This window comes from Ammodytes marinus, assembly GCF_949987685.1.
Source record: "Ammodytes marinus genome assembly, chromosome: 24".
Lineage (NCBI taxonomy): Eukaryota > Metazoa > Chordata > Actinopteri > Uranoscopiformes > Ammodytidae > Ammodytes > Ammodytes marinus.
The window spans coordinates 13,328,257-13,340,694 of NC_137228.1; the positions used below are offsets into that span (position 1 = coordinate 13,328,257).

At 40.8% G+C, this 12,438-nt stretch overlaps 1 protein-coding gene across 1 annotated transcript; it reads left to right on the top strand.

Moving 5' to 3' along the window:
* Positions 1-223: 223 nt before the first annotated feature.
* mrps9 (mitochondrial ribosomal protein S9) lies at positions 224-10,698 on the top strand. The gene is made up of 11 exons (XM_080052922.1): positions 224-326; positions 2,011-2,193; positions 4,572-4,634; positions 4,956-4,986; positions 5,121-5,200; positions 6,567-6,652; positions 7,328-7,403; positions 7,497-7,665; positions 8,407-8,515; positions 9,854-10,023; positions 10,373-10,698. Exons 1-11 carry the CDS (start codon positions 228-230, stop codon positions 10,462-10,464), a joined length of 1,158 nt encoding a protein of 385 aa, XP_079909048.1. The 5' UTR covers positions 224-227; the 3' UTR covers positions 10,465-10,698.
* The last annotated feature ends 1,740 nt before the right edge of the window (positions 10,699-12,438 follow it).

Consider the following 12,438-nt stretch of genomic DNA (forward strand, 5'->3'; position numbering starts at 1 on the left):
CTATTATACAGTAGTCTTATTTTGGATGACGAAAAACAAATATTACCAGTGAATTCAAAAACAATATAAAAATAGATTAATTAATATACTTCATTTTGTATCTGAGTGTATTACAACAGTCAATATATTGCTATTATTATTATTTTATTATTTACAAAATATTTCACAGCACGTGTCTCTGACGTAACAACTTCCGCCTCGGACGTCACTGCTGTCAGGAGAAAAACATGGCCGCTTGCAGTGCACGAAATGTGGGATCGTTTCTCGGGAAATGTGGGAAATGCAGCTCCAGATTAAACACGGTGACGTCGCAGTTAAGCCGACAGGTAAAGTGCATGTTAAACTAAGTTGCTGTGTTCGTAAAACAAGTGTGAGTGCATAGATATTGAGTATAATGCGTAAAAACCTGACGTCCTTGAGTTAGCAGGCTCTGTTAGCCGAAACTCGCTTTACGAACATGTGGATTTACAATAACAAAAGATGAATTTGCTTTTATTTTTGTGTGACAGACTAAGGAATGACTTCTTTCAAATAACCGAACCCTTTACTTGAATTCGGCATTGTTTTGGTTTAACTTCTGCCTACCATACACTATATAACACTTAAAACACTAAAGTCAGATACATCAACTCGCACCTGAAGACAATTAGTCATTAGTCTCTACATTTATAGTCACAGACTATACGATTTTGCCAAGACAGGGGATCTTATATTTGCAAGGCTAAATGTGATTTCAGTCAAATAAAAAGGTAGCAGGTTAAATGGACCGGGCATAAATAACATAAACAAGTATATACACTCACCGGCCACTTTATTAGGTACACCTGTTCAATGGCTTATAAAAACAAAAAGCTAATCAGCCAATCACATGGCAGTAATTTAATGCATTTAGGCATTTAGACGTGGTCAAGACAATGTACTGAAGTCAAACTGAGCACCAGAATGGGGAAGAAAGGGGGTTTAGGTGACTTTGAACGTGGCATGGTTGATGGTGCACGGCAGGATGGATCCATACTTTCATGTTGTTTATGCCAAATTCTGAACCTGCCATCTGAATGTCGCAACTGAAATCGAGACTCATCAGACCAGGCATGATTTTTCAATCTTCTATTGTCCAATATTGGTGATCCTGTGAGAATTGTAGCCTCAGTTTCCTGTTTTTAGCTGACAGGAGTGGCACCCTTTGAGGTCTTCTGTTGCTGTAGCCCATCTGCTTCAAGGTTGGTCGTGTTTTGTGTTCAGAGATGGTATTCTGCATACCCTGGTTGTGTAACAAGTGGTTATTTGAGTTACTGTTGCCTTTCTATCATCTCAAACCAGTATGCCCATCCTCCACTGACCTCTGACTTCAACAAGGCATTTTACATCCACACAAATGCCGCTCACTGGATATTTTTTCTTTTTCGGGCCATTCTCTGTAAGGCCTAGAGATGGTTTGGACTGAAAATCCCAGTAGATCAGCAGTTTCTGAAATACTTAGACCAGCCCTTCTGGCACCCTCAACAATGCTATGTTCCAAGTCACTTAAACCCCCTTTCTTACCAATTCTGTTGCTCGGTTTTAACCTCAATAAGTTGTCCCGTCCAGGTCTACATGCCTAAATGCATTGAGTTTCTCCCACGTGATTGGCTGATTAGTTATATGTGTTAACAAGAAATTGAACCGCTGTACCTAATAATAAAGTGGCCGGTGAGTGTAGATGCCTTAATCATGTTATAGACTATATGGCATGCCTGATCACGCTATAAAGACTGCAACTGTGATTCTGACTATGTAAGTTTAAAAAAAAGACATATCTTTACTATTTACCACGGACATATGGTTATGTTTGCATAATTTGATATTGATAAAAACAGCTACACACATGCACACCAGTTTGTAGATGATCATGTATAAGCTACTCATATAGCTACTAACAATAACAGCTTTTTTCTTTTCAATTATTTTCTTTTTTTATCATGCACGATAATTCAATCCGGACAGCAAAAACATCTCCTTCTCTTGGTCCAGGTGGTGAGCAGGCGGATATGCTCGACCCCTCCCCTCTGTAAGAAGAACCTGGCGGCTGCGGGCCCGGAGAAGTTCACGGTGGAGTTCATACAGAAGCAGGTGGAGGAGTTTGACGTCGGGAAGCGGCACCTGGCCAACATGATGGGAGAAGACCCGGAGAACTTCACCCAGGAGGACATAGATGTAAGAGAGACATGGCAGGGCGTTTGGTCTGGGCTGCACAGTCATGTGTTATCTGTGTGTTAAAGGTCGACCGCTAGAGATTCTCAAGAAAGCTTGTTGTAAAAATATATTTTAAAATAAGTGAGTATCTCCATGTGATCCACGTCCTGTATATAATGTGTGTGCGCCGAAAAACAATCTGATGTTAAAGGTGTGATCAGTGATTCTGGAGAACGCTTGTCAAAATCCGTGAATGTCTTCTCACGATCCACTACCTGTCTGTACTGTGTGCGTGCTAAAAGAAAAACAGCATGTTGCTAACTATGGAGGGATCCCATTACATTCAGTGATAAAAAAAAAATGTTTTACAAGCGTTCTCCAGAATCTCTGGGTCCACCTTTTTAAAGGTGCAGTCAGCAATTCTGGAGAACGCTTCAACGTTCAAATAATTTGTCTACCTGTACATACTGTGTGTTCGCTGAAAAAACTCTGATGTTAACACACAGCCTACCTTAGGCCTCGAAAATGAAGGGTTTGTAGACGTATGCGCCCAGTGTAGTTTTTTTTTTGTAGCGCACACAGGACAGACGGGAAGGAGGATCGTGAGGAGATATTCACTTATGTTGACAAAACATTCTGGAGAACCACTGACTCCACCTCTAATGCTTTCATCAAACCGCTGCATGGACATCAACACATGCCTCATTGGTCTTTGAAAGGGATTTGTTGACGATAAACGTTTAGTTTTTATGCTCACATGATGATGTTTGGTAGTGCGCTTTTGTTGAATGAGTGACACATTTGGGTTTTAAATGGGCTGATTGGACATTCAAATAGTTCCTTTTGTGCTGTCCTGGTTGACGGTTTGTTTCATTTTCAGTCTCCGATTAACCCGGGAGCCTCTAGGTTAATCCACTGCATCATGGGTATTAGCAACGCCCTCAAACAAACACAAACCCACTTGCTTATTCCACATTTTTGTCAACACATGAGCCCTCGCTACTCCAAACGTTTAGCTTGATTTCCCATGTTACCCGGCGTCCGTCCCCCCTCCCGCTCGCAAAATAATGAAGAGAGCTGTCTGTGCTGGCACTGTGAAAGCTGAAGCGACGGCAAGTGGGCCAAAGTCAGGTGTTTGGAAGGGAAGGGGGCCAAAGCCAGGTGTTTGGAAGGGAAGGGGAACATTTGGGAAGACTGGAGACTGAAGAGAGGCACCTGATAAATCCCTACGCGCTGGCTTCAGAGTCTAGACTCAGACCCCGTGAAGACAGAAATATCTCTCATGACAGCTTCATTATTTAAATCTAGTGCTGAAACAATTGGTTAATTGATTGTTTGGCAAGAATATTCAAAATCTTTTAATATTTTATTTTAAATGTTTGTGAAATAGTCTCATTCTTCCTGTGATGATCATAAATGCCCTGTGACAGCGATTAGGACCGTCAGTGAAAATGCTATTTCAAAAAGAGTTAACATTAATGCTTTAGGTCAGTTCTGATTCCCAAACGTCAAAGATGATTGTATAGTAGAAACATATACAGACCCAAGCAGACATAGATTTAGTCAAATAAACACCCAACTGTACATTTTGGACCTTTTTATTTATACAGAGACATTTTATGGAAGCAAAATAGACCAGTGCTTGAAAAAAGCAGTGTTTTTGCCTGCAGTGTATTAAACTTGAACCCTTAACTTGACTTTTCACTATGGTTTGACTCTGTCTTCTTCCTATGGGATCAGCTGTCACACTGTGCTGAGGCTGAGCGGACACACAGGTGTGTCTTCATCTGTTCCCTGCCTTTCTACCCTTTAACGTCTCCTCAGTTATCTACTCTGTCTCTCACACACACACACACACACCTCAACCCATTCCCTTTTTCTTTCTTCTTTCCGTGCTTTTGACAGCCTTAAAGGCAGCAGCTGCCTTGCTAATTGAACGGACACTGAGTTTGAACAACGAGAGAGAAAAAGAGAGAGAGAGAACAGACTGTCTTCATGAATGTGGCGGGGCCAACACACTTGCTGTCTACCCGCTCTACGATCACACACTTTTTACAGCGCCATCTGTAGCCCCTCGCTAATCACACGCACGCACGCACGCAAGCAAGCAGAAGATGAACTTGGAGTGAACTGTTTGGACGTCCACTTTGTCCTCTGCTCGCTGTCAACCAAGCCAGAAACTTGTGCCTTTTTTTTTTTTTACTTGTTTCCCCCTCTAACTCCACACACACACAGACACAGTCACACTCGCCTTCCCTTGAACCCACAAGCAGCTTGTGCCTCTTCTACTGTCACTTTCGCTGGTGTGACCTCTGTTATTTTCTGGACATGTCGGCGTCATCATGACTCCGTTATTTATTTATAACGTTTTTTGTGTGTGTGTCTCTTCTCACCAACAGCGGAGCATCGCCTACCTCTTCCCCTCTGGCCTGTTTGAGAAGAAAGCCCGGCCCCTCATGAAGGTGTGTGTGTGTGTGTGTGTGTGTGTGTGTGTGTGTGTGTGTGTGTGTGTGTGTGTGTGTGTGTGTGTGTGTGTGTGTGTGTGTGTGTGTGTGTGTGTGTGTGTGTGTGTACACTTATACAAACATATTGTTTATGGCTGATGTCAAACTTTGAAGGCCGTGATCGAAACTCCTATTAAACTGATAAGGCTTGGTTTAAATGGTTTCACTGTGTGCTCCATCATGACTTGTTTTCATTCGCTTTCATCATAAACGAGAAAAAAAATTAAAAAGAAAGAAAGAAAATAATAATAATATTCACGCACCTGTTTTTATTTCCAGCATCCAGAGGAAATATTTCCAAGGCAAATAGGTATGTTTTGTTGTGTGTGTATATACTATATATATATATATATATTTATTTTTTTATTATTTTACCATTGTAAATGTTACCATATTATACAGAGTATTGTCTAAAATGAATGTCCATCCTGTCGGTCTTTCCAGCCGTCCAGTGGGGAGCGGACAAACGGCCGTTCCACTTCCTGTTTTACACCGGCAAACAGTCTTACTACTCCCTGATGCATGTGAGTAGAGTTACCCTAACCCCATCAAACAACCCTAACCCCATCAAACAACCCTAACCCCATCAAACAACCCTAACCCCATCAAACAGTCCACCCTCTGTCATTTTTATTTGTATTTTTTTGTCATCAAGGGTTGCGCCTCTGCATTCTCTCCTAGTTATTGACTGCACTTTCAAATCACCTGTTTTCCTTTGAGGATTAAAACGACATCAAACTAACACTAACAAATAGATTAGAGATGCATAGAAAGAAGGCATAAGAGAACACGCTGTTTACTTGAAGATAATACACAGATTATTTTTTTAACATTTAAAAAAAATTTCCTTTTGAAGTCAAAACAAAAGAGAACCAACAGGGGGCACCAAAGAGTGGACTGGGCCTCTCACTGTGACTAAAAGAACATGAAAGGATGTTGAATTATTTTCCTATTTGAGCTTATAAATATAAATGTTTAATTAGGAAATATTAGAGAATAAAAAACAAGTATAAAAAAAAAGTACAATCAACATGCACTTAATCTCAACGATGACCAGTGCTTGGAAAAAACAGTGCATTGTCTTGATTTAAATGCTTTAAATAGCTGTCTGTCTCTGTAATATATTGACATGCTGGCCCCTCTTCCTCTTTGATGCAGCCAATCCGTGCGAGTTATGCCCCCTGTTCCATTGTTGTGCCCAGTGTTTGCAAAACGTGTACCAAGCGCCCCCGCCCTCTCCTCCTACATCCACTCTCTGATTTTCTATTATTCTGCAAAGAAAATGGCCTTTTGCTTTATATTTGCTTTTTATATACACAACCCCCCTCTCCTTCCTCGTGTCGCTGGTCAGAGTGGCAGCGGATTAGCCACACTCTATCAAGAAGGAATTAAACAAACATCTGGTGAATGATTAACAGGGAAATGAGGTGTGTGTGTGCGTGCATGTGATCGGCCTCAGTCTGTGTCAATCACTGTGACCCCCCCCCCCCCGAGGTTATTCCCGATGAGACAGTGATCTAATGATGAGCGAGCTCCCAACCTCTCTCGTCATTTATTTAGTCTCAAACTGAAGAGTAACGCATTAATGGGCTGTGAGTTCATTTTCCAAACAATTAAAGTTCCTTCTTGGACCTGGTAAGAAAGAGACAAACAAACTGTTGCCGCAAAATCAGACCCATGTTAAACCATTTTTCTTCTTTTACAACATTGTTTATTCCGTTTCTTTTGATATATATTTTTTTGCTTTCTATATATATATTTTCTTTTATATTAATTTTTTCTTTTCATAAATTTTGTTCTTTTTATTTTAAATTGTAATTTCACCAGTGATGTGGGAATCTGCCTCTATGTGAAATGTATTTTTTCATATGTTTTCTGTTCTCCTATTAGGAACTTTACGGTAAAATCCTGAACATAGAGAAGTACCAAGATCGCCTGAGAGCAAAGGGACTCTTCACCCAGGACGTGAAGAATATGTAAGTAGTGGAACTTGGTTTATACACTTCAGGTCTGTGGGAACACTTTCCTGAGACTCCAGTTTGTAAACGCTGTCATACTCAAAAATACGTGAAATAAGTTTGGTGGAGCTTAATCAACTTCGTATCAACTCGTTTGGTGATGGCTTGAAAGTAACTTAAATTAATTTATATGAAAGAGTTACGCACTATAGCTATAGCGACAGCTTTCCGATAAAGGCCGCTAAGAGGCTTAGCTGGGCTCCAATGAATCCAAGTCCGGTGATGAAAGTTTGAGAATTTAATAAATGAAGGCAGAATAACAACTGATGAATGAAAACATTTAGAGCGTATTGAAAACAAATAAATAAAAGATAAAGTGTGGTTACTGACGGTTGTTTAACAATAGATTGACGTTTGCTTGACGGTAAACAGAAAATATGATCTGGAGCGCCTCTAACCCGCTTTGTCTCTTATACCCGCCCGCTACAAGTGCCCAGGTATATAGATTAAACCACACCCATGTGTCAATCAAACGGAAGTGACATAAACCAAACCCGTGTGTGTAACTTTTCAAAATAAACAATAAACAAATAGACCAAATGTGCATTTAGGCCCCTACAATAGCTTTAAGCTGCTTCAAATAGAGAAAAATCAAACGTACATTGAAAATGTGTGTGCATCTGTGTCCGTTAGCACTCTAGGAACAAGCCGGTGGCTCGCGAGGGAAGAACTAGAAGCTCTGCTGGTGGAAGACATCTCAGTGTTCGACGTAATCACTTCAATTCTTCGTTACTTACTTTGTTCGAATAGTTTCCGACATTTGCAGTTTTCTCAGATTTGCGTGTTGATTGGTTCCTCTCAGTATAACCGCTTCATCCAGCTGATGGAGCGCATGCTGTCCATGCCTTACTGCAACACGGAGGAGGAGTTTGTCCAGCGTTACCGACGGCAACTGGAGGCCCAGTCCAGGAAGCAGATGGTGCCGCCGCTGGAGAGGGACGAGCAGGGCGTGGCCTACAGCACCGCAGAGGGTAAATACACTCAACTGGCATTCATTCAAAACACAACGTTTTTTATTTTTACTTTTTTTTGAAGCCTCTGGAAACTTGGTCTAAAATAGTGAAAAAATCAATATATGATATCAAAGTTGGGTGTCTTGATGAGCTTTTTTTATTTGATGAATGTCGCCTACTTCTGCTCATTGGCTTCTTTTAAAAGTGGCCTAGGATTTTCCTAAAGCCTATTGTAATGGAGCTGAAATAATAGGCTACTACAGCCTACGCCTTAAATCGGTCCTGCTTTTTAATTTTGTTAACTCTTAACCATGCAAGCATTTAAAGGACTGCTTTTATTTCAATTTTGTATAAAGTAATTACATTATTTATTGTATTATGTTATAACCAACATAATGTTAAGAATATTCTATACGTTGTTTCAAAGTAAAGGATAGTGTTCAGCCGGGGGGAAAAACATCTTTCTTTACCCAGACATTTCAAAGTAACACATTCGAGAGCTGTAAGTTAAGTGCCTTGCTCTAGGACGCAATGGTAGAGATGGTGGGCACCGTATACGTAATACCAGCAACTACTAGTTTTACAACTAGCACCCTCCTGTCCGGTGCTGGGGATCGAACAGGTGACCTTATGGTTACTGATCGGCCACCTTCCCTCTGGGCCATCCTACCACCCCGCGGGTATTTCTGCTTAAGGTTATCATACCATCAGAATATCATACCGGCACATTACATGCCTAAGTGTTTGTTTTCCTCTCAGGTCGGAGAAAGTCGTCAGAATCCACCGTGGTTCTTCGAGACAGCGGCTCCGGTCGAGTCACCATCAACGGCCAGGACTACCTGCACTACTTCCCCGTCCTACAAGACAGGTACCAGGGCTTCATTTCACCCGTATACTTCACCCACACGCAGATACCGCTCTCTCTTTAATATGCAAAGCAGGGATGTGTTTAAAAAAAAATCTAAGAAAAAGAAAATTAAAATGCAGCTTTTTCACTCTTCAAAGTATCGCCTCGTTTTTCTATTTATCTCCTTGTAGTAAGTTAATTACACAGTCCAGCGGGTGTGCGCGCGCGTGTGTGTGTGTGTGTGCGCGCGCGTGTGTGTGTGTGTGTGTGCGTGCGTGTGTGTGCTTGTGTGTGCGTGTGTGTGTGCGTGCGTGTGTGTGTGTGTGTGTGTGTGTTGGCCTACAGTGTGGGGACGGAGCTGTAATTGGAGCAGAGAGGTGACAATTTACTTTGTCAGCAGCCATAGGCCATTCAGCCCAAGACGCACACACACTTTCCTTTTATTTCTCTCTCACACACACACACAGAGACACACACACAGACCTCATCCTATTCCTGCTGAGTCAGGAGTTACTCTGTAATATGCGGTGGTGACATTGTAAAAGAGAAAGCGCTTTTTCACAGCGTCAGTATCCTCGTCTGAAAAGTCACCCAACCAGACATTAAATTAGCCAAGCTTCGGCCCGCTCAACCTCATCTCATTCTTCCACCTTTTTTATTTTTTATTCATTTATGTCGTCATATAAGGGTTGTGGTACATGACAAATCAGTGAGAGACATGATAAAACGACCATGATGTGGGGGACATATGTTAACAAGTTTCAGACAAAAAGAGCAGATAAAAGAAAAGACAAGAGTAGGAATTCCTGGCATATAGTCATATTGTATTGTTGAGGGTGTTGTGCGGTTGACTTGTGTGTATGCGTGGCTTTGTGTGGGAATTTTGATTGACATTATTTGCTTGGGGGATGCGACCAGCTTTATGGAGAATGTTTGAGTGTGTTGAGAGGCAGAAAAAGTTTGAGAATAACTGGGTTGGCTGAGTGTATGGAGAGAGATTGGACAAAATCATTTAAATTAAAGTTAATAAGTGGATAGTAATCAGCTCTCTTCTCTTCCCCCACCATCTAAAGTCAATACAATTTTAATTTTAATTTTTTTAACAAGGTTTTAGTTTTTTCTTGTGATATTTGTTTTGCATTTGCACGAGAAAGGGAAAATGCCCATGTGTTGTGTAAATATACTGTATGTGCATGTGCTTTTGTTTCCATTGTAAATTACTGTTTTTAATGGTGCTATACAAATAAAGTTGTTGTTATTATTATCCTTCAGTTGACCTCCTGCCAGTCTTTCACCCATGTTGAAAACCCTCTTGACCCATTTGGTTCATATTAACTCTTGGTCATTGTTTCCCGGTAGAGAGCAGCTGATGTTCCCGCTGCAGTTCCTGGGTCTGCTGGGGCGTTTTGACCTGGAGTGTGTGGCGAGCGGTGGCGGGCGCTCCGGCCAGGCGGGGGCGCTACGGCTTGCCCTGTCCCGCGCTCTGCTCAGCTTCCTGTCTGAGGGGGAAATGGAGACCATGAGGCAAGGTGGGTGATCACCGTTATTTTTTTCTATTCAACATACTACATCTGATCATAAAAAATAATCTAGATAGCATCCAGTAGGCATACAAATGGAACATACTGTTACTTATTTATTTCATCGTAACATTGAGCCTAAATAAATCAGACAATGAACAACATATGAAGGAATCCTTTTGTAGTTACCTTCAGAATAGTGCTCAGAAAGATTATGGAAAGATACATTGATCAAAGTGCTTTAGATGTTGAGGTAATGTCTGTTCTAGTTGGTTGTATAACAAGGTCGTCATGTTGTTTTCTTTGTTACTATGATTCAGTTTTAAATGTTTCTTTTATTAATCATAATTATTTCCAGCTGGTCTGCTGACCCCAGACCCCAGAGTGAGGGAGAGGAAGAAGCCGGGCCAGGAGGGCGCAAGAAAGAAATTCACATGGAAGAAACGCTGAGGAAGAGAGGTAGAAAACATTCACAGTTCAGTCTGAACTCATGTGTTTTTCCCAGAAGCTCTTTCACTTTTGTCAACCTTTTTAAGTTGATTTAAGAACCAACGGCTTTGTCCTCGCATGGCAGCCATGTTTCAAGATGCAGCTCAGACTCAAATGCGCTGCAGTGAACTTCTTCAGCCAGCAGAGGGCAGTGTGTGTCAAGGAATACATGAAAATATATTTATCATTATGTGAAACAATAAATGAGGTTTGTTAATAAATTTTTTGTGTTTTTTTTGTATTATTACAAAAGAATGACATCATGTTAAGCAACTGGCGTTTAAAGGGTTAAAATCCCTGAAATAAAGATGATTATGGTTTGTATTAAATCATTGTTGGGTTAAATCTGAGCACTTTTTGGAAATAGTAAAAAGTGCAAAGAAACACATTTCAACTGTTTGATGGAGAAGCTCAGGATGTTGGACAGCCTGTAGATGTGTAGGTTCCACGTTCCATCCTTATCTATGCTCTGGGAACTGTTAAGTCTAACCAAAGTAAGGAATTAAAGATGCTCTGAGAAACTCAAGTCAGATATCTGAATGATTAGGTCAGTCCCTAAGAATACTGCTTGGGCACTATAACCCTGCATCCACACATTTCACAATTCCTTTTGTCTCTTCTAGCAAACTCTGCCTCAATTCCCATCAAGCACTCAAGGCCAAGCCACGTTCAACCACATGCTCAATCGACAGCTGGACAGGGTCAAATCCAACACAAAAGACTGTCAGTAGATTTGATACTTTTTCATATTCAATCTCAAAATGAACTGTGGCGTGGGGGAATACTGCCCTGTGATAATAGCAAACGTTTTCAATAAGCATATGTACTGGCCCAGGTTTCCTTAATCCTCTACAATGGTGTATGTAATAATACAAGTCATGGAATCTGAAGTAAATATTTAATAAATAATACATTTAATAAGGTTAATGAGTGCACATGAAAAACAATACATGAGTATGAACGAGGTAATGTGTAGAAAAATAAAAAAGCAATCAAACTGTGTGTGTAGCTCTTAAAATACCGAATATAGCCATGCATGATATTCCTTTCAATACAGAGGACGGAATCATCTCTCACCTGCATCTAATCCGTGCTACATAGAGAGACTAGTGCTCATCTGTCAGACAGGGAGGAGACGACTGCTAAGAGATTGCATTGATTTCTAGCTCACAACCACCACAGCACGGGTAATGTACACAGAGCGGTCTGTGTTTTTTTAAATAAACCCTATTCACCTGCATTGTTATATTAATGTTTCCTCATTGTGTAACTTATTGTGGTCAACATTACATTGGATCGAAAAACACATAGCATGTGCAAGTAATCCATAATGATAACAGGGCTTCCCTTTAAGGCTGTTGATTATTGATCCGTTAATGTGTTAAGCAGTATTGGTTAAACAATTCATCTCAATGTATGACCTTACCTCATGGTCTGGATGTAACACATTCATCTGGAAGTAAGTGGGCATTGTCATTGTCAGATAAATATAGTAGAGAAATTAGTCATGTGCTTCTGTAAAATTAGATCTTAGTTGGAGGATGTATCTGAATCAACTTCTCTGTAAAATGCGTTGTTTGGGCTCATAACCCCCTTTGTACCTCTACGAAAGTCGGGACAAGAAGGACTCTCTATTTTCAAGGTAATTGTGAAATTTCAGTCTCAGTTTGTCTGTCTGTTGAGCAGTTGTCTGGATGAGTAGCTCATGCGGATAGAAGCTTGCTTGTTTCAGGTAGCAGGTTTTACAAACTCTGGGTTTAATCCTGCGCTCTGAGTTGCTCAACCATTCAGAAAAACATTCAGTAAAACAACGGGGGAAAACATGTTGTCAATAGAATCATTACGCAAGGGAAGTATTGGCTTTAAATACATACTGGAGTTTAAAGTGCAGTATTTTCCTTCAAGAAGTGACCCTAGTAGGCTACTCCAACAAAT